Source organism: Branchiostoma floridae, chromosome 5 (assembly GCF_000003815.2).
Source record: "Branchiostoma floridae strain S238N-H82 chromosome 5, Bfl_VNyyK, whole genome shotgun sequence".
Taxonomy (NCBI): Eukaryota; Metazoa; Chordata; class Leptocardii; order Amphioxiformes; family Branchiostomatidae; genus Branchiostoma; species Branchiostoma floridae.
This window is the reverse complement of record NC_049983.1, coordinates 25,720,821-25,741,855: the sequence shown is the minus strand read 5'-3', so window position 1 is coordinate 25,741,855 and position 21,035 is coordinate 25,720,821. Positions and strand designations below refer to the sequence as shown.

At 39.6% G+C, this 21,035-nt stretch overlaps 1 protein-coding gene across 1 annotated transcript in view; it reads right to left on the bottom strand.

The window, feature by feature from the left end:
- LOC118416369 (proton myo-inositol cotransporter-like) overlaps nucleotides 1–21,035 on the bottom strand; it is a 61,737-nt gene that overhangs the window by 1,776 nt on the left and 38,926 nt on the right. The window contains exon 10 of the mRNA XM_035821463.1: nucleotides 1,289–1,516. Coding sequence (XP_035677356.1) covers nucleotides 1,289–1,516 — 228 coding nt within the window. The remainder of the gene's footprint in view (nucleotides 1–1,288; nucleotides 1,517–21,035) is intronic.

Genomic DNA, 21,035 nt, shown 5'->3' with positions numbered 1-21,035 from the left:
TCTAGATATCCAGTTTTTAAAAACAATGGATATAGATTACTCCACTGTGACAGATAAAGGTGAAATAGCATTTGTACAAAGAAAAAATCTACCAGTCTGAAGAAAGAAGAGTAAAAAAAAAAATGAACAAAATGCTGACTTGTTTCTAAAGGGCGGAGAAAACGTCATCTGCTGTACTCCTCCACATCAGACGAGTCAGACTCCATCTCCGGGTTCGCTTAAAAGGCTGGGGTGTCTACCAGGCCAGGCTACCTGGCCTGTCTACCTGGCCTGGCTATCACGTCAGGCTACTCAGATCCCCCCATTCATAGCCCCATCATACGGCACTCAGCCAAAATAGCTGATTGACAGGCATAGTAATTGCTGATCTCCAACCCTGCTAGTGCCAGTGACCCAAGGTTGCCCTGTCCACTACAGTGGCACCACTGGCTGGGCCCTTCGGGAATATGTCTGGGAGGCCTTGCTTGCAGCATGTCAGGAACACAAGTATCAGCACTGTGTTTGTGTATGTTTGTGTGTGTGTAAATGTGTGTGTGTGTGTGTGTGTGTGTGTGTGTGTGTGTGTGTGTGTGTAAGAATGGGCTTGCCAGCAACAGAATTTTGTTTCTTTATTGAATATCTATCTTCTAGAACAGAAACTATCTCAGCTTGTGCAACAAGAAGGGAGAGCATAAATCACTTGCTCACTGTAAAGCTAAACTTGTACTGACCAAGGGGGGTATAATTACATGTACCTCCTCCTTGTTCTCTATGCTAGTATGCCATGTTGACATATAAAATCTTAGTAGTCACATAGCATTTTTGAGGCTGTGGATTGTTATCCACTGTACAATTTTTGTGTCCAGGACAGCCCAATCCTCTCCTTCCACTGCCAATAATCTCTAAGACGTAAGAGTGGGGAAAGTACTGTTAACAGCACAGATTTTGTGACATGTCAAAGGATTTGAACCCAGGACCTCTGTTTTCTAGGTCTAACACCCTAAAGCATTTACCGAACACAGTACTGGTATAGTACTTGAATGCGTTCCTGACAGCTGCAAGGAAGGCATACCAGACACATTCCCAAAGGGTCCAGCCAGTGGACAGGCCAACCTCAGGGCACTGACAGTGTTGAAGATCAGCAATTACTATGCCTGTCAATCAGCTATTTTGGTTGAGTGCCACATGATGGGGCTATGAATGGGGGGATCTGAGTAGCCTGACGTGATAGCCAGGCCAGGTAGACAGGCCAGGTAGCCTGGCCTGGTAGACAGCCCAGCCTTTTAAGCGAACCCCTCCATCTCCGGGCTTCTCTCCTCCTCAAGGATGGGGGTACACACCGACGGCTCAGGAGTTTGACCTCTGACCTTCCCGGAGACGTGCGTGTAGTGTGAACCACTACCACCACAACCCATCACGCACGGCCCCTCAAATATCGCCTGAATCTCCTCCAAACGCTTGCCCCTCGTTTCGGGCACGAAGGCCCAAATGAAGAGGACCCCCAAAAGGGCTAGGCCACTGTACATGAAGAAAGTGCCTGTGGAATGGAGGGAGAGACAGACAACAAAACAGGCACTTAAAATACTGAAAACAAGGGAGGCAAAATGGTAACAAAATACACACATTGCAGAAAAAATATGGAGTATTTTTCCCAAGTATCCTCGTTTTTTAACCCCTTTTTGGACATTGCATAGACGTATCATAAACTGAACTGTCAGAAAGTCAAAGCCAACTGAGTACCTGAACTCATTACTTTATCTTTATGTAGACTTTTTGTGAATGACTTGATGTCCTATTGCATTATCTAAAGGTATGTTTGATGGCACCCAACATGAGCATTGCTGCTTTGGATTTCCTCTGTATTGCATTGCTGCAAAATCAGTAAAATAAAATAAAATAAAATATTGTATAATGCTTCAATATAATGTCCTTGGTGAATACTACCCTTCAGAAAAGTGAATATTTTACTAACAAGTTATCCTACAAAAATATTATTTTTGTGATAACCAAATTCTTGCAATGAACCATTGGTTTCACGCCCATCCAAAAAATATGCTGAAAAGAAAACACACAATGTACACACACGTAATTGATTATAAAAGATATGACACAGCAGACATTGAGTCACAAGCATACACTTGATGGCAAAGCTAGAAAGGGATAGTTCAAAGATAGTTAGACCAGTATTTTGAAAGGCACTCAAACAAAGACAGGCAGGCTTGTGCACTTTATGGAAAACGACACATCAGATAAACTGCAAGGATGTAAATCAAGTGGACGATGGGTCGAGAGCATCGCTGATGTTTCACTTCAGTCGGAGACAGTGCTGTCTCCAGCTTTAAATTTATTTCCGTCCCTAACATTGGGGTGGGGGGATCGGGCCGAAGGCCCGACGCGAGCGCCGCAGGCGCTTGCCAAACTAGGGGGGTCCGGGGGCATGCTCCCCGGGAAAATTTGAAAATTCAAACCCTCTAAAACGCTATTTCACGTATTTTCAGAGGCAAAATTTCATTTCGTAAAGTAGGACTACCGACACCCCACGATCTGCCCGCCCCTTGGTCGGCATTTCGCTGACGAAATATATTGTTCGTTAAGCCGTGTTGCGTTTACACTCTGAACTTTGCATGATACTTTTTCGTCGTCATTTTCACGTATTTGTTGATAATTTGTGGATAGCTCGGGGGCTGGATAACGCCGCGGGTGTTTGCATTATTGGCCGAGGTCCATTGACGCATTTCAGCTTGTAAGATATCGTAAGATCGTATTGAAAGGAATGTGCATTTCTCGATAAAATTGAACACCTTTCTGCTCGTCGTCCAGCACCGTCCAAAGGGTACAGATTTGCAGATCGGTGGAAAATTGCCAACAACGATCATGTTCACAGCGCTGGGTAAGAATACCGTCGCGGGCTACTCCCGTATAATTTTAGTGGAAGATCGGCAAAAAATATACAAGATCGATTCCTGATATTTTCCCGTGAAAACAGATTTACATTCCCCCGAAAATTATGTATGTAAGCTATAACAGCAGTGAGTTGGAAAACGCGGCTAGACGTGTTGTTACCATGGTAGCAGCATCGGCGGCAGCCTTTTGAAGTAGCGCCTGTGACAGGGCGTGCGTCATAATTCTACAAATTCAATCAACTTCCCACCAATCACAGGCAGCAGCGGCGCGGACAAAGCGGTAACACCATGTCAATCACGATGAAACGCGGAACTTTACGAACACGGCGCTGCGAACTAATCTCCAAGCAGATGTTGCTGTGGCAAATGGGAAAGAGTGTAGCCGGCAGAGGAGTTATTGGCCACAGCGGTGGCCAATAATCCTCCCTTGCCGGCTAATTCCTTCCCCAGCTTATGTTACTGTTTTAATGCCACCGGAGGAATCTGCTTGGAGATTAGCTGCGAACTCGGTCCCTACTACAAGCAAAAACGTACTTTTGAAGATAAATGGCGCAAGAATCGGCCGTGGCTTCGTCACATCGTAGATGTAGACGGTGAGAATATGGTTTTTGCCATCTGTTTAGAGTTTGCACCAGGGGGAAAACCTCCTTTGTTGATGGTTATAGAACTTTGGAGATCACCAGTGTGGCGGTTTACTGAGGCCTCCGACAAACACGCGACGGCCGAGTAAAGAAAGATAATCTCTGAACTGCCGTGTCAGGTTCATAATGAATTGCAGTTTTCCGTTAATGTTGATTTTAAAACGTACAAGAGCCTGGTGATTCCGATCGGCATTGCAAAATAAAACAGAATAAAAGTGATGTCGATTATTACAGATGTTTTCTTGTCATGCTTGTTCATACACCAGTACACACACATCTTTAACTATATGGAAACAAATTGGGCGGGATGCGTTCTCCGCCCACAGCTCGGGCGACCTGCATACGAAAAGAAGCTGATTTCTGCCAAACCCAGAACTTTCGCCAATAGGGCGTGTCTGGAAAATGTTTATGAAAAGAACAGGTGTACACCGCGTGTTCGTCACATCATCAGTTCGAGAGTCCCATTCTCACCCTTAGTTTATGTTTGGACTTTGGTGCTACTCGACATTGGGGCTTTAGCCTAAAGAGCCACAACTGTGGTAAGGCACAGTGGTAAGGTGAGATAACTCCGCAGCCCCGCCTTCTTTTGCGCCACGCGAATAGCACACTGCCGATCTGCGATGTCCACACATCTCCCTATGTCGGAGCCGCATGAGGCGATGTTCATCTCGTGGCTTGGAAGGTGGAGGCGTGGTGAAGAAAAAGGCAAAAGTCGATTAAATTTGAATTCGGAAGGCTATTTTAGTTATTGAATCTGCCATTTTAAGCTTACGAAACTGCATTTTCATGTCATGAAAATGATGAAATTATGATTTTTGGGGACGGAATGGGTGAAATTTTGTTCCGTCCCAACAAGTAAATTTCCGTCCAGGGACGGAGGGACGGGTCCTGGAGACAGCACTGGTCGGAGAGCAAAACAGACGCCAAGGGAAAAATGATGGCATTGCGAACATCTCACAACTGGCTCCTCAAGCTTTTATTTCTGAGGAAAGATTTATACATGTTGCAGTATCGCATGTGGTGCCTTTAAGTTTAAGGCAACTAGCAGTGATATGTGGGTAAAAACTATATGGAAGGTTTCTGAACAGCCAACCCAATAAATAAAACATTTAAGAAAGGTTTCAGAAGCTACTGCACAACGTATATTAACAGGCCAATGTTTGCCATGTAGAATTCGAAGTTGAACCAAGTCGAACTATTGCAGCACCCAAGAAATAGCTTTTTGACAAATTCAAATCAAATCCATCACACATATCCACACCATGTATCTCTGCTCTATAACTATTGCCTGAATAAGTAGTCATTAGCATTACTTTGTGCAGCAGATGATATCAAGGATTGTTTTACAATAATCTCAAAGTTCAACAAGAGATCAGAGATCTCAAATTTGCAGGGGGAGTTTCCCTATCTGCTGCTGTAGTTGTGACGCCCAGTTGCCTCAGGGAGAGGACACTGCGTATTTTCTCTGGGGAAGAAATGGAAATGCCAAATTGAACCAGGGACAGTGTGAAGAAGTCCTTGCCGAGTCTTGCAAATTAACCCAGGGCAAAGAGAACAAAACACCATGAAGTATAAGCATATGTTATTTCAGTTGTCCCATGTTACAAATGTATGTTTCAGTCTCATAGATTTGTCTGACACTTATTACCTGGAAGGTACATTTCACGAGAAAATATGGTAAGTCGTGTACCTAAATGCAAAATCAGGTGCAGGAATTGTTTACAGAGATACAGGTATATGTCAGTGGACCTGTACCTGTACCTGAAAAACTTGACAAACTACATGTACAAGTAAACTGTGGATGAAACTATGCATGAGTCCCAAAAATAATTTCATCAGGTTGGTAGAATATGGGATATAGTGTTCTCGCCACAAAAGCGCCACCTACATCGGCTACATATAGCAGCAAGAAGCAGAAATCCAGTCAGAAGCTCTGAGGAAGGTGTCTGATAGACACCAAAACGTAAGCAAGTAAGTACATCCTGGTAATGTGTACAAGAATCTTCCTATTATCCTATGCATGAATCCTGTAAGTATTTCGAGCCCTGCAGAATCAATGAGAGAATTTCCCTGCGTTAACCGACGCAGCAGTCGTGACTCCTGGTTTCCTCGGAGGAGAGGACGCCGCGTAATTTCTCCATGGAAGAAACGGAAATGTCAGTTATACCTCCAGGCTGGCAATGTAATAACGGGCAGGGCTAAAGTAATTCAGTTTCTCGTTTCCTGGGATTAAAGTCTAATATGATGTTACTTCTGGATACTGTCAATTCTTGTATTTTTGCAGGGACTCAATGATTTCTGGTGAAAGGAAGTTTTTAACTTTAGGTGTTTTACATCCAGGCTGGCAATGTAATGAATGGGTTGGGCTAAAGTAATTCAGTTCTTTGTTTCCTGGGATTAAAATCTAATCTAATGTTACTTCTGGATACTGTCAATTCTTTTTTTTGAATGTATTTTTGCAGGGACTCAATGATTTCTGGTAGAAAGGAAGTTTTTGAGGTGTTTTATGTTTGCGACTGACAATGTATCAAACGGGTTCGGCTTGAGCAATTCAGTTTTTTGTTTCCTGAGATTTAAGTCCTTTAACTTCTAAAGCAAGGAGGTCATTTTTCAACCTCCTTGTCTAATGTTACTTCTGGATACTGTCAATTCTTGTATTTTTGCAGGAACTCATGATTTCTGGTAGAAAGGAAGTTTTTGAGGTGTTTTATGTTTACAGCTGACAATGTAATAAATGGGCAGGGCCTAAGCAATCCAATTCCTCATTTCCTATCATGAAATTCTAATCTAAAGTTGAGTTAGCTTTCAAATATTACTTCTGGATACTGTAATTTCTTCTATTTTTGTAAGGATGTGATTTCACAGTAGAGGAAGATGTTGAGGTGTTTTAAGGTTGCGGCTGGCAATGTAATAAACAGTGTCAGAAGTTTTTAAAATCAGACTTTTTGTACACTTGAGATAGCGGGCTGCTGTGTGGCGTGAGTTATTATGGCTTGGAATGTTCACAGATGAGATTATGATACCCTGAACTTGCCTATTTTTACATTATCGATACCTATACAGATTTCCATTGGTGTCTTATGGCCTTGACAAACTGAGGTACTGCATAATGATATTGGTGGAATCATAGATATTTAATAAATGTAATAAGTTGGGCTTTAGATTTACATCCAAACCAGGGCCTAACCTAATATAACTGCGCTGTTTGCAAAAAAAAAATGAATTTGTATTTGTCAAGAAATATACTATTTTTTGTACTACTAGTTTTGTGACCTTATGCCCACCTTCCTGACATTATGTGTGTGCCAACTATACCAGGACCTCTGATGTGAATACAAGGAAAAGTGAGAGGGGCAATTCTGGCACATCATTTCCAACTTGTTGCCATTAGCTGGCAATGTTCCAGATTTGGAAGTAAGAATGGGGAAAAACCTAATAGTATGATGATGGTATAACGATTCATAGATTGAATTATTTTTCCATGCCCCTTCGCCAAATGCAAATGTTTTTCCATGGCCCCAGCCCAACCCCAAACTTTTTTCCATCCCCCCCCCCCCAAAAAACTTCCAAGGCTCTCCTCCGCTTCCCAACACACCGCCCCCTGCTAAATATTGTACAGTCCCAATTAAGCAAGATTTTGGCCCACAGAGGCGCACACTTCCAACTAAAGCCATCCAGTCTGTAGGATCGACTTCAAGTTCACATACATGTGTCATCAGGACGGAGTCTCTGGGTAAGTCTGTCTTATGTTGAGGACTTACACTGCTTATAAGGACTTTAGTCAATCATGTAGATGGATTGTGAAGTATGTGATTATTTACAGTTACTGTAACAGACCATACATTGTGTATTACTGTGGAAGTTTGTGACACTTCTATCCTAAAGCAACACATTTAAGTGACATTTTGTGTTTGCTAATGAAAAGAAATTAATGTACTTGATCAATATTACATTTGAAGACTGAAAATAATCAGAAAATACACCAAAATGAAGCAGATTAATAATTTTTCTGGTCATTTCCTTGTCAGGGATACACACAAGACAGTAAAAGCAAAGGGGGCAAGACTGCTAAAAGTTGATACCAAGTAAGCCATATTACTGTAAGACAAGAAAAAACCATCATAGTATAACGTATATAACTTACTACGAATGTTATATTTACCATCATTTTAAAGCTACACACGATAGAGGAACAGGAATGCCATACTTGTGTCTTGTCTTACACAACAGGCACAGCAGTTCTTACAAGGAGGAGAAGAAAAGTCCTTCATCACTTCTTCGCAGTAAAGACTGCAATTTTCTGCCAAGTTAAAACTTCACAGGTAAGTCTTTTCCTCATAGAAAACATGGGTCTATCTTATCCGTGTAAACTTTACAATGGAAATGTACCAGTACATCTACAGAATATATGTTGCGTAGAAGTCTAACTACTATTATAATGAGTGAGTTCAAATCACAGATTCTTTTTAAAGTGCAAGAATTAACAGCATTTTTTATTTATTTTAGAAATATTAGTGTGATCAAATTCTTGGTTTTAATTTCCGCTCCTGAACAAAAGATGTTGCACTTATCATTTGTATCAAAAGGAAAAAGCTTCTTTTATCTTTTTTTTTATTACTTCATCATTCACTTAGTCAGCCACTTTTGGAATGTGCACTTTTTTCAGAACCAAGTTGTGGCTCTTTTGTCATATGATGAAGAAATACATTTTCATGTATTGATAAGGCCACACCCATTTAATTTCTTGGTTCACGGATTTTTTCATAAAAAATATGGAGCGAGAGGGCGAAATAAAAATAAAAATAAAAATTGTAAAATGGTGCGGGTAAAGGTAAGGGCTAATCCCAAACATAAAGAAAAAAAGTTTTCAGTTTGAAAAAAGTACAAAAACACTATTACTGTACAGTAACAGCACCTGTTCGTTGAAAATTACAAAAGAAGTGTCAGTTTTTATGTTTGCTACACCAGAAAGTTGGTGAATGGTTTCATTAATGGTGAAAATTGAAAAGTGGTAATTTTTATTTTTATTTTTTTTCCCAAAAAATAGGAGCGAGCGAATCCGTGAACCAAGAAATTAAATTGGTGTGGCCTAAAATGAAAATATTAATACAAAAGCAGGCACATGCACATTTGTACCATACTGTTTTTATTTAAAACTCTTTTTCATGGCTGTGGTGCACTGTGACCTGTTCTATATAAAGTTGAACTTCCTTCCTTCTTCCCCACTTGGGTAATGTTGATAATATGGGCTGTACCATTGCAGAACTGTTCAAGGGGTGGTATGATTTCTAAAAGTCTTTGTTTTAAAGAAGGGTAACTTCAAAATAATTCTATAATCATAGAACTTATATGAAATTGTTAGATTATTGCAATAATGCAAATGACGGCATTCTTCTTGTAATCAATTTCATCATGCTTGTCATCCGGCAGATATATTGTCAGATGAAATTCTGTGTCTAAAAAGAGGACTTATATTATACATGACTGTTGTTAGTAATGATTTTATACCGGGTCCCATATTCCTGTACCAGGGCACAGATACCATCATGGGTGAAAAGCTGCCAGGGATGCTGTTATCCCTTCTGATCATCCTGAAGGTGTTTGGATCAACAGAAGCTTCCTGCAACATTAGAGGTTCTACTGCTGACTGCAGCAGCCAGGGCCTCACCAGTGCTCCTCAGAACCTGCCGGCAGGCATCGCTAAACTTGATTTGGAGAACAATCTAATCACAACATTAAGTCAGTCTGATTTCTCACGGTATGGGAGCTTGACACGTCTATATATAGGGAACAATCATATTGCAACAATCAATAGTCAAACTTTATATAACTTGTCAGATCTGAACTATTTGGATCTTGAAGAGAACCTCCTGTCCAAACTCAGATCTGACATGTTTACAGGGCTGAGGAACTTGGAGACGATTAACCTTAGTGATAATGAGATCAGTGATATTCAGGCTGGAACTTTCAATTCAACACCACAACTGAGAGTTTTGTACCTGTGGAATAACAAGTTGACGTATCTCAGATCTGACATGTTCACAGGGCTGGGAAACTTGGAGACCCTTAACTTATATAGTAATGAGATCAGTGAAATTCAGGCTGGAACTTTCAATTCAACACCACAACTGACCAGCTTAATCTTAGAGGAGAACAAGTTAACAAACCTTAGCTCTGACATGTTCACAGGGCTGGGAAACTTGCGGTACCTTCTCTTAAACAGTATTAAGATCAGTGACATTCAGGCTGGAACTTTTAATTCAACACCACAACTGACTATCTTATCCTTAAGTGAGAACAAGTTAACAAACCTTAGCTCCGACATGTTCACAGGGCTGGGAAACTTGGAGGACCTTGACTTACACAGTAATGAGATCAATGATATTCAGGCTGGAACTTTCAGTTCAACACAATATCTGACTCAGTTGTCCCTGCGTGCAAACAAGTTAACAACCCTCAGATCTGACATGTTCACAGGGCTGGGAAACTTGAAGACCCTTGACTTACACAGTAATGAAATCAATGATATTCAGGCTGGAACTTTCAATTCAACACCACAACTGATCAGATTATCCTTAAATGAGAACAACTTAACAAACCTTAGATCTGACATGTTTACAGGGCTGGGAAACTTACAGCGTCTTCTCCTGACCAATAATGATATCAGTGATATTCCGGCTGGAACTTTCAATTCAACACCACATCTTACACATTTGTCCCTAGATTACAACAGACTTGCAGTCCTAAAAGCAGAGATTTTTGCAGAACTGTCATCAATCTCCACTGTAACCATTGACAACAACCCCTGGCAGTGTGACTGTAGGATGCTTCCCTTCAAAATGACTGGGTCTCATTCATTTGAAAACCAAATCAAATGTGAAGGACCCAGCAACTTCCATGGACAGATCCTTAAAGATATCAGTCCTGAAGATTTGATGTCAGACTGTGAAGAGCCAACAATAGCAAGGTTTGGGAGGGTTCACAATAACACAGTAATAGAGGGGGAGACTCTCCAATTGGTCTGTGAAGCTTCAGGAATCCCCACACCAGACATCACAGTCATCCGCCCATCTGGACAGGGTATAACTGTTGAATTGAGGAGGCTGACTGTGGATGTGAACGGTACCATCACCATAGCCAATGTTACTGCAGCTGATGCTGGTTTGTACATCTGTATTGCAGCAAATTTTGTTGGCTCTGCCTCTTCCACACTGTCTGTTGTTGTCCAACCCAAAATCCCCACAACTGTTACCATGGCACCAGTAACGTCATATTCAGTTACTGATCCTACTGGTACCTTCTCCTTGACTGTACGTGTTGGTTCCATCTCTGGTGCAGTAGTTGGCTCTGCCCTACTTACTACCATCATTCTCACAATCTGGCACAAGAAGAGATCTAGAGTACCTCATTCAGGCTCAGATTCAGATGATTGCAGCTGCTGAAGATGCTGAAGCTTCCCCGCAGATTATCTTGGATGAGAATGATGACGAGTCAGCCAATAAGTAGATACAGGCTGATAGCAAGACCCAGGCTGATAAATAGACCCAGGCTGATAAATAGACACAGGCTGATAACCAGACACAGGCTGATAACCAGACACAGGCTGATAACCAGACACAGGCTGATAACCAGAATGATCCAGCAGCTGTCCATGGTGCTGATAATACAAACCATTACCAACAGCTGAGGAAAGAAACCATTGAGCAGGAGCATACCTACACATCCCTTCAGATTCATGATGATAAGTCAGCTGATAACAAGACAAAAGCTGATAACCAGACACAGGCTGATAATCAGACACAGGCTGATAACCAGACACAGACTGATAACCAGACACAGGCTGATAACCAGACACAGGCTGATAACCAGAATGATCCAGCAGCTGTCCATGGTGCTGATACTACAAACCATTACCAACAGCTGAGGAAAGAAACCCTTGAGCAGCAGCATACCTACACTTCCCTTCTGGCTCACAATTTGTGATTCCCTCAAAACATCAGAACTTTTTCCTCAATCAAATCTGACCCAAAACAAACCAGATCAACTTCAAAATGCTGTGATTTATAATGCAAGCATGACATCTGGCAGAAAGTTTGAAAGTTGTGGTGTAGAATTATGAATATCATTATTCAGAAAGATATTTGTGATTTGTTAAAACAAAACTCTACTCACAGATTCATACGGTGATGTTTGTTATATCCTGTTTCTCCAGCCTAGCAAAATACTTGATGTGTGTTTCCTGCTTAACAAGAGCTAGAAAAGTGATTGGAAGAAGCAAAAATATTATTGTTAACTTTCACCTATTTTAGTCAGCAGTGTCACTGAAATACCGTGTTTGGGCTAATATTTTGTACACTCTTAACAAACTGATAGTTGTTTGCAAAATATGGTATATATCATTAACATTGGGTTTTAGATTAACATTATACAGAAATATGTACTAATAGTTTGGACATATGCAGAGTGGTAGTCAATATAATATACATCTAAACTTTATGTAAGATTTGAAACATTTAGCCTACTCATTTACTTTTTCACATTTAGATATCACATATTTGATTTTTCACCAAAATCTTAGTACAATCAAGTTTAAAGTGGCTGAGGTTTCTTAGCATTTGATGGAAGAATTGCATTTAGTTATTAGAGATTTTGCCTATCTACATGTACTGCGGTAAATTTTTTTTTTTTCACTGTACAATATCTAATATTTGCTATACTGATTCAGCTGATGATGTATAACCTACAGTGGATGGAAGCATCAGAAGTAGAGTTGAACAAAATGTAGCTTGGATGTTTCTAGAATAAATATGGAGCAACAGGGCGAAAAAAGTTTGTACTTTAATGCACAATGTCTGAGATGGGATTAAAAGATAAGGGCTAATACAAAATTAAAAGAATTCCTGAATACATTTTCAGCTTGAAAAAAGCAAACAAATACCACCACTGTACGTACGTCATACTTTTTGTTCCCGTAAGGCATATACTTGATGGAAATGTGACCCTTGCATTACAGAAAATTCTTGCCCCACCCCACACCCCCATTGACTAAGTGCTACATGCACATACTTATGCATTGTACAGTTACTGTATTATGATATTATGTTTTGGTTTGGTTTGATCTGGATCTCCACTAGTGACTGAAAGGTCACTATTCTTCCTGAAGTCCAGGTGAATGATGTAAATCAACGCATAGCTGATATGAGACCTGACAGAGGCGACTATTAGGTCCTATTACGGTGAACTTGTGTGAAAACTTACAAAGAACAAATTGAATGTAGAACCGATTATCTCACCATATACACCGAGGATAAGGCGGGGTATTAACGTTATTATCATCAGGCCTATCCAAACTGATAGGCATTGTTGTTGTTTCACGTACAGTCCCGTTTCACTTAAAGTGGCATTTTGCGGTACGGCCCGGGATTCCATAGTTTGATTCTAAGTAGTGCACGGTTGTGGAAAATTCAAACAACTGCAGTTGCGCGCTTGTGGTTCTTTTGTTTGAATTGACGATTAAAGCTGAAAAAGTGTGACGTTACGGCCTGATAACCCAAAGGAAATGGGGGCCTCTGATTGGCCAACTCCATCTGGCTATATGATAATAAATTATGTCCGTATTCCAGATATGTGTATGTGACATGCACATGCAACGATGAGAAACAATGGGAGGGATACTTTTGGAACAGTTCCAACTTGGCACAAAGCTGGAAAGAAAGGGGAAAACTGTTCATACCTACAGGTAGGATGGTAGAACAAATTCCTAAACTCCAAAATATTTTTCCACGCCCTTTCCCCAACCTCAAAATATTTTCTGTGGCCCTCCCCCATCCCCAAATTTCTCCCATCGCCCTCCCCCCAAGCCAACAAAATTTCCCAAGGCCCTCACCAACACACCAGCCCCCCTTCCTGCTAACTATTGCACAGTCCCTTATACAGTACATGTAAGTCTTTTGGCGCACACTTCCAACGAAAGGCCATTCCAGCCTGCAGGATCGACTTCAAGTTCACATACATGTGTCATCAGGACGGAGTCTCTGGGTAAGTCTCTGTCTTATGTTGAGGACTTGTACTGCTAGTCAATCAACTAGATAAATTGTGAATTTGTGATTATTACATGTACAGTAACAGACGTTTCACTGTGTATTTCTGTGAAATTTTGTGACACTTCTGCCCTAAGTCAACACATTTAAGTGACTTGTTGACTAAAGAAAGGAAATAATATTTTTGATCAATATTACATTTGAAGACTGAAAATAATCAGAAAATACACCAAAATGAAGCAGATTAATAATTTTTCTGGTCATTTCCTTGTCAGGGATACACACAAGACAGTAAAAGCAAAGGGGGCAAGACTGCTAAAAGTTGATACCAAGTAAGCCATATTACTGTAAGACAAGAAAAAACCATCATAGTATAACGTATATAACTTACTACGAATGTTATATTTACCATCATTTTAAAGCTACACACGATAGAGGAACAGGAATGCCATACTTGTGTCTTGTCTTACACAACAGGCACAGCAGTTCTTACAAGGAGGAGAAGAAAAGTCCTTCATCACTTCTTCGCAGTAAAGACTGCAATTTTCTGCCAAGTTAAAACTTCACACTCAGGTAAGTCTTTTCCTCATAGAAAACATGGGTCTATCTTATCCTTGTAAACTTTACAATGGAAATGTACCAGTACATCTACAGAATATATGTTGCGTAGAAGTCTAACTACTGTGAGTGAGTTCAAATCACAGATTATTTTTAAAGTGCAAGAATTAACAGCATTTTTTATTTATTTTAGAAATATTAGTGTGATCAAATTCTTGGTTTTAATTTCCGCTCCTGAACAAAAGATGTTGCAATTATCATTTGTATCAAAAGGAAAAGCTTCTTTTATCTTTTTTTTATTACTTCATCATTCACTTAGTCAGCCACTTTTGGAATGTGCACTTTTTTCAGAACCAAGTTGTGGCTCTTTTGTCATATGATGAAGAAATACATTTTCATGGATTGATAAGGCCACACCCATTTAATTTCTTGGTTCATGGATTTTTTCATAAAAAATATGGAGCGAGAGGGCGAAATAAAAATAAAAATAAAAATTGTAAAATGGTTCGGGTAAAGGTAAGGGCTAATCCCAAACATAAAGAAAAAAAGTTTTCAGCTTGAAAAAAGTACAAAAACACTATTACTGTACAGTAACAGCACCTGTTCGTTGAAAATTACAAAAGTAGTGTCAGTTTTTATGTTTGCTACACCAGAAAGTTGGTGAATGGTTTCATTAATGGTGAAAATTTGCTGAGTGGTAATTTTTATTTTTATTTTTTTCCCCAAAAAATAGGAGCGAGCGAATCCGTGAACCAAGAAATTAAATTGGTGTGGCCTAAAATGAAAATATTAATACAAAAGCAGGCACATGCACATTTGTACCATACTGTTTTTATTTAAAACTCTTTTTCATGGCTGTGGTGCACTGTGACCTGTTCTATATAAAGTTGAACTTCCTTCCTTCTTCCCCACTTGGGTAATGTTGATAATATGGGCTGTACCATTGCAGAACTGTTCAAGGGGTGGTAGATTTCTAAAAGTCTTTGTTTTAAAGAAGGGTGACTTCAAAATAATTCTATAATCATAGAACTTATATGAAATTGTTAGATTATTGCAATAATGCAAATGACGGCATTCTTCTTGTAATCAATTTCATCATGCTTGTCATCCGGCAGATATATTGTCAGATGAAATTCTGTGTCTAAAAAGAGGACTTATATTATACATGACTGTAGTTAGTAATGATTTTATACCGGGTCCCATATTCCTGTACCAGGGCACAGATACCATCATGGGTGAAAAGCTGCCAGGGATGCTGTTATCCATTCTGATCATCCTGAAGGTGTTTGGATCAACAGAAGCTTCCTGCAACATTAGAGGTTCTACTGCTGACTGTAGGAACCGGGGCCTCACCAGTGTTCCTCAGAACCTGCCAACAGGCATCACTGAACTTGATTTGGAGAACAATCTAATCACAACATTAAGTCAGTCTGATTTCTCACGGTATGGGAACTTGACACGTCTATATATATGGAACAATCATATTGCAACAATCAAAAGTCAAACTTTATATAACTTGTCAGATCTGAAATATTTGGATCTTGATGAGAACATCCTGTCCAAACTCAGATCTGACATGTTTACAGGGCTGAGGAACTTGGAGACGATTAACCTTAGTGATAATGAGATCAGTGATATTCAGGCTGGAACTTTCAATTCAACACCACAACTGAGAGGTTTGTCCCTGTGGAATAACAAGTTGACGTATCTCAGATCTGACATGTTCACAGGGCTGGGAAACTTGAAGACCCTTGACTTACACAGTAATGAGATCAATGATATTCAGGCTGGAGCTTTCAATTCACCACCATATCTGACAAATTTGACCCTGCATGCAAACAAGTTAACAACCCTCAGATCTGACATGTTTACAGGGCTGGGAAGCTTGGAGATCCTTTGGCTGCACAATAATGAGATCAGTGATATTCAGGCTGGAACTTTCAATTCAACACCACAACTGACCAGCTTATCGTTAAATGAGAACAACTTAACAAACCTTAGCTCCGACATGTTCACAGGGCTGGGAAACTTGGAGGACCTTGACTTAGACAGTAATGAGATCAGTGATATTCAGGCTGGAACTTTCAATTCAACACCTCAACTGACCAGCTTATCCTTAAAAGAGAACAACTTGACAAACCTTAGCTCCGACATGTTCACAGGGCTGGGAAACTTGCAGGTGCTTTGGCTGGGCAATAATGAGATCAGTGATATTCAGGCTGGATTTTTCAATTCAACACCAGAACTGAGAAAATTGTACATGAATCATAACAAGTTAACAAACCTTAGATCTGACATGTTTACAGGGCTGGGAAACTTGCAGTTACTTTTCTTGCGCAGTAATCAGATCAGTGATATTGAAGCTGCAACTTTCAATTCAACACCACATCTTAATATTTTGTTCCTAGATCAGAACAGACTTGCAGTCCTAAAAGCAGAGATTTTTGCAGAACTGAGATCAATCTGGATTGTAAGCATTCACAACAACCCCTGGCAGTGTGACTGTAGGATGCTTCCCTTCAAAATGTCTGGGACTCATTCATTTGAAAAACAGATCACATGTGAAGGACCCAGCAACTTCCATGGGCAAAAGCTCAAAGATATCAGTCCTGAAGATTTGATGTCAGACTGTGAAGAGCCAACAATAGCGAGGTTTGGGAGGGGTGACAATAACACAGTAATAGAGGGGGAGACTCTCCATTTGGTCTGTGAAGCTTCAGGAATCCCCACACCAGACATCACAGTCATCCGCCCATCTGGACAGGGTGTAACTGTTGAATTGAGGAGGCTGACTGTGGATGTGAACGGTACCATCACCATAGCCAATGTTACTGCAGCAGATGCTGGTTTGTACATCTGTATTGCAGCAAACTTTGTTGGCTCAGCCTCTGCCACACTGTCTGTTGTTGTCCAACCCAAAATTCCCACAACTGCTACCATGGCACCGGTAACGTCATATTCAGTTACTCAGCCTACTGACACCTCCTCCTTGACTGGACGTGTTGGCTCCATCTCTGGTGCAGTAGTTGGCTGTGTCCTACTTGCTACCATCATTCTCACAATCTGGCACAAGAAGAGATCTAGTGTACCTCATTCAGGCTCAAATTCAGATGAAGATGATTATGCTGATGTAATTACTCCAGCACAAAGACTACATACTGAGCATGACAATGATGAAATCCCCCTTACAAACATGTCTGATAAAAAGAATGTGTCAGCAGCTGTCCATGGTGTTGATAATCCATAGGTAGTCATGGATGACGATGGATATGTCTTAGAAGAAGATAATCGTCAGCCCCACAATTAGGAAAACAGCCAGGTGACAGTAACTTCCAGCGATGCCCAAACAGTTGCACAGGTGATCATGGATTCAGGTGATCACATGTCTTTTGTAGTTACTGAATATAATCAGCTACAGCCAAACGGATATCAGAATAGCCAGATGATTGCAGCTGCTGAAGATGCTGAAGCTTCCCCGCAGATTATCTTGGATGAGAATGATGATGAGTCAGCCAATAAGTAGATACAGGCTGATAGCAAGACCCAGGCTGATAAATAGACACAGGCTGATAAATAGACACAGGCTGATAACCAGACACAGGCTGATAACCAGACACAGGCTGATAACCAGACACAGGCTGATAACCAGAATGATCCAGCAGCTGTCCATGGTGCTAATGATACAAACCATTACCAACAGCTGAGGAAAGAAACCCTTGAGCAGCAGCATACCTACACATCCCTTCTGAATCATGACCCATGATTCCACAAAAACAAGTTTTTCCTCAATTAAAGCCATACCAAACACAACTTACAGTGCCTGGTCCAAAGGCTTCAAAATGCTGCATTTCATTTTCTCCAGTCCAAGTACTAAGCACAAATGCAAGCATGATATCAGGCTGCAAGTTTGAAAGTTGTGATGTAGAATTACGAATAACAATACTCCAAAAAGAGAAATTTGTCCTTTGTTGAACTTTGTTGAAGTCTTGCTTGTCATGTCCTGTTCCTCAGCCTAATTAGATACTAATGTTTACATGTTTAGTATGATATTATGTATATCCTAAACAAGCTGACGATAATGAGCTGTACTAGACAGTTGCCTGTATGGTGTCAGCAACACTGGATTTTAGATTATGCAGGAATATGTATGAACAGTTTGGACATATGTAGATTGGTGGTCAATACATATAATATATACAAGACTTGAAACATTTAGCCTACATCTTTTACTCTTTTACATGTACATTAATTCAGATAAACATGTAGTCAGTAGTCATACATATTTTAGGCAGAAATGTCAAGATTTGAAATTTGGATTGACCAAAATCCTAGTATAATCAAGTTTAAAGTGTCTAAGGTGCATCTTGGTATATCTGATGCATTGTATTTAGTTAAAGTTTTTCCCTATCTACATGTACTGCAGATATAGCAATTGTTTACTGTAAAACATATTATGTCTTTTATGCTGATTGAGCTAATAATGTATGTCCTACAGTGGATGGAAACATCAGAAGTAGAGTTGTACAATATTATAAAACTTGTAGCTGATTGTATTTTATCTTAATAATATTCACATTAAGAGTTGTACAATGCATGTACAAAATGTAGCTGATTGCATCTTATCTTAATAATACCCATAATTACATCAAATCAAAAGGCATTTCCAGTAGATTTTTCGATATGCTAAAAAGCTTATATAGTCAATCCGCAGCGAGTGTGAAAACAAATATAGGTTTAAGTGAAAATTTGCCTGTCAAAAGAGGAGTGGGGCAAGGTTGTGTTCTAAGTCCTTCACTATTTAACCTGTATATCAGTGACTTAGCAGACGAACTGAATACAGGAGATTTTGATGCGCCCTTCCTAAATACATCCGAAGTATCAAGTTTATTTTATGCCGACGACCTCGTCCTACTTTCAACTAGCCAAAATGGCCTTCAAAATGCAATTGATAAACTAGGTCTCTATTGCAACAAATGGAAATTATCAGTTAATATACATAAGACAAAAATAATCGTATTTAACAAAAAGGGTCATATGTTCTCAAATCTCAAATTTCATATACTCAACGAAGACAAAGAGATAGTTTCTTCATACTGCTATTTAGGAGTGGTGTTTACAACAGGTTGCAACTTCACAACGGCAATAAAAACACTACAAAAGAAGGCGCTAAGAGCTCTGTTCAGTATTAAAACAACACTAGGAGAAACCAATCCTTCAATTTCAGTATATTGTAAATTATTTGATGCCTGCGTTGTCCCAATATTGACTTATGGTGCAGAGGTATGGGGCAAATTCGGATTAAATGATAAGTCACCCATTGAACAAGTTCATCTGAAGTTTTGTAAGTCGTTATTAGGCGTAAGAAAAAACTCAAGTAATCTTGCAACAAGGGCAGAACTAGGCAGATATCCTCTGTGGATCGAAATATATACTAGATTGTATTCATACTACAAAAGATTAGTTAAAGAAGTGCCAAGCAATAGCCTACAATTTGAAGCTTTTCTTGTACAGCAGGACTTACACAGTCGCAACATACCATGCTGGCTTTCCAATGTTAGTAAAATCCTGGAGGAGTCTGGTTTTGCCTATCTTTTGATTAACAGTGATCGCAACACATCTTTCGCTCAGTCCGAAGTAAACCAAAGACTGAAAGACAACTTTGTTCAAAATGTTTACTCCGAAATGAATTCTCCTGGCATGAAGGAAAACCAAGGTAATAAGTTAAGAACCTACAGAAAATTCAAGCTTACCTATGAAAGAGAAAAGTACCTTGAGATAACAAATTTTAGCTATCGCCGAGCCATGACTAAATTAAGGATCAGCGATCACCCACTGCAAATTGAAGCTGGCAGATACACCCGAACTCCTCCTGACGATAGAATATGCATGTTTTGTAATAAGAATGACAGATATATAGAAAATGAAATGCACTTTGTGCTAGAGTGTTCTCTGTACAATGATATGCGTAATAGCCTTGTGAATGTCAAACGTGTAAAAGGGAAATATACACACCTAACAAAGGTAGACTTGTTTAAATATCTGATGACATCAACTAACTATGACGTATTGGAAGAACTGTGTAAGTTCGTTTACTCATGTTTTAAGAGGAGGGGCGAAGCATGTAGAAAATAGTTATAATTAGGATATATCATTGTTTACCTTTAACTTTATATCAAACGTAATGCATTTAGCCCCAATGGGGCATGAGCATGCAATAAACATCATTGTCATTGTCATAATATTATTTAGAGTCATACAATGCATGAAATGTTTTCTCTTTAAGTTAACAATATTTGCATTTAGAGTTGTACAATGCATTTGCAAAATGTAACTAATTGTACAATGTCATGTATTTTATCTCAAGCACATTTACTTGTTGAGGATTGGGCAAAAAGTAACTATATAAAGCCCTCATCGCAGAAATATAGATATGAGTTATGAAACAAATTGAATACATTGAATAAGAACACAACATACATAAAAATGTAAAATGGATAATGTAAAGTAATCAATGTAATATCTATTTACTGTAACTGTATGAATCTAAGATTTTTTACCCTGTATATTCTAAATTTTGTGCTAAGTTTGCTGGTTCTCAGATCTTTTCCAGAATAAATATGGAGCAACAGAGCCAAAAAAGTAAATCTTTTTTTTTTAAATTGCAAAAAGTCTGAGGTAAAGATAAGGGCTAATACATAACAAAAAGAATGATCTTAAGTTTTCAGCTTGAAGAAAGCACACAAGCACCACCACTGTACAGTACATATACAAATGTACATGTACATCAGACTTTTCCTTCCTGTAAAATGTGATCCTGGCAGTACAGGTTGCCATAACATAAAATAGACTTCAGCTTGCTCTAATCAAAATTCCAAGTCCTTCCCGGAGCTAATAGTGAATAGTGCGGCGCCCAT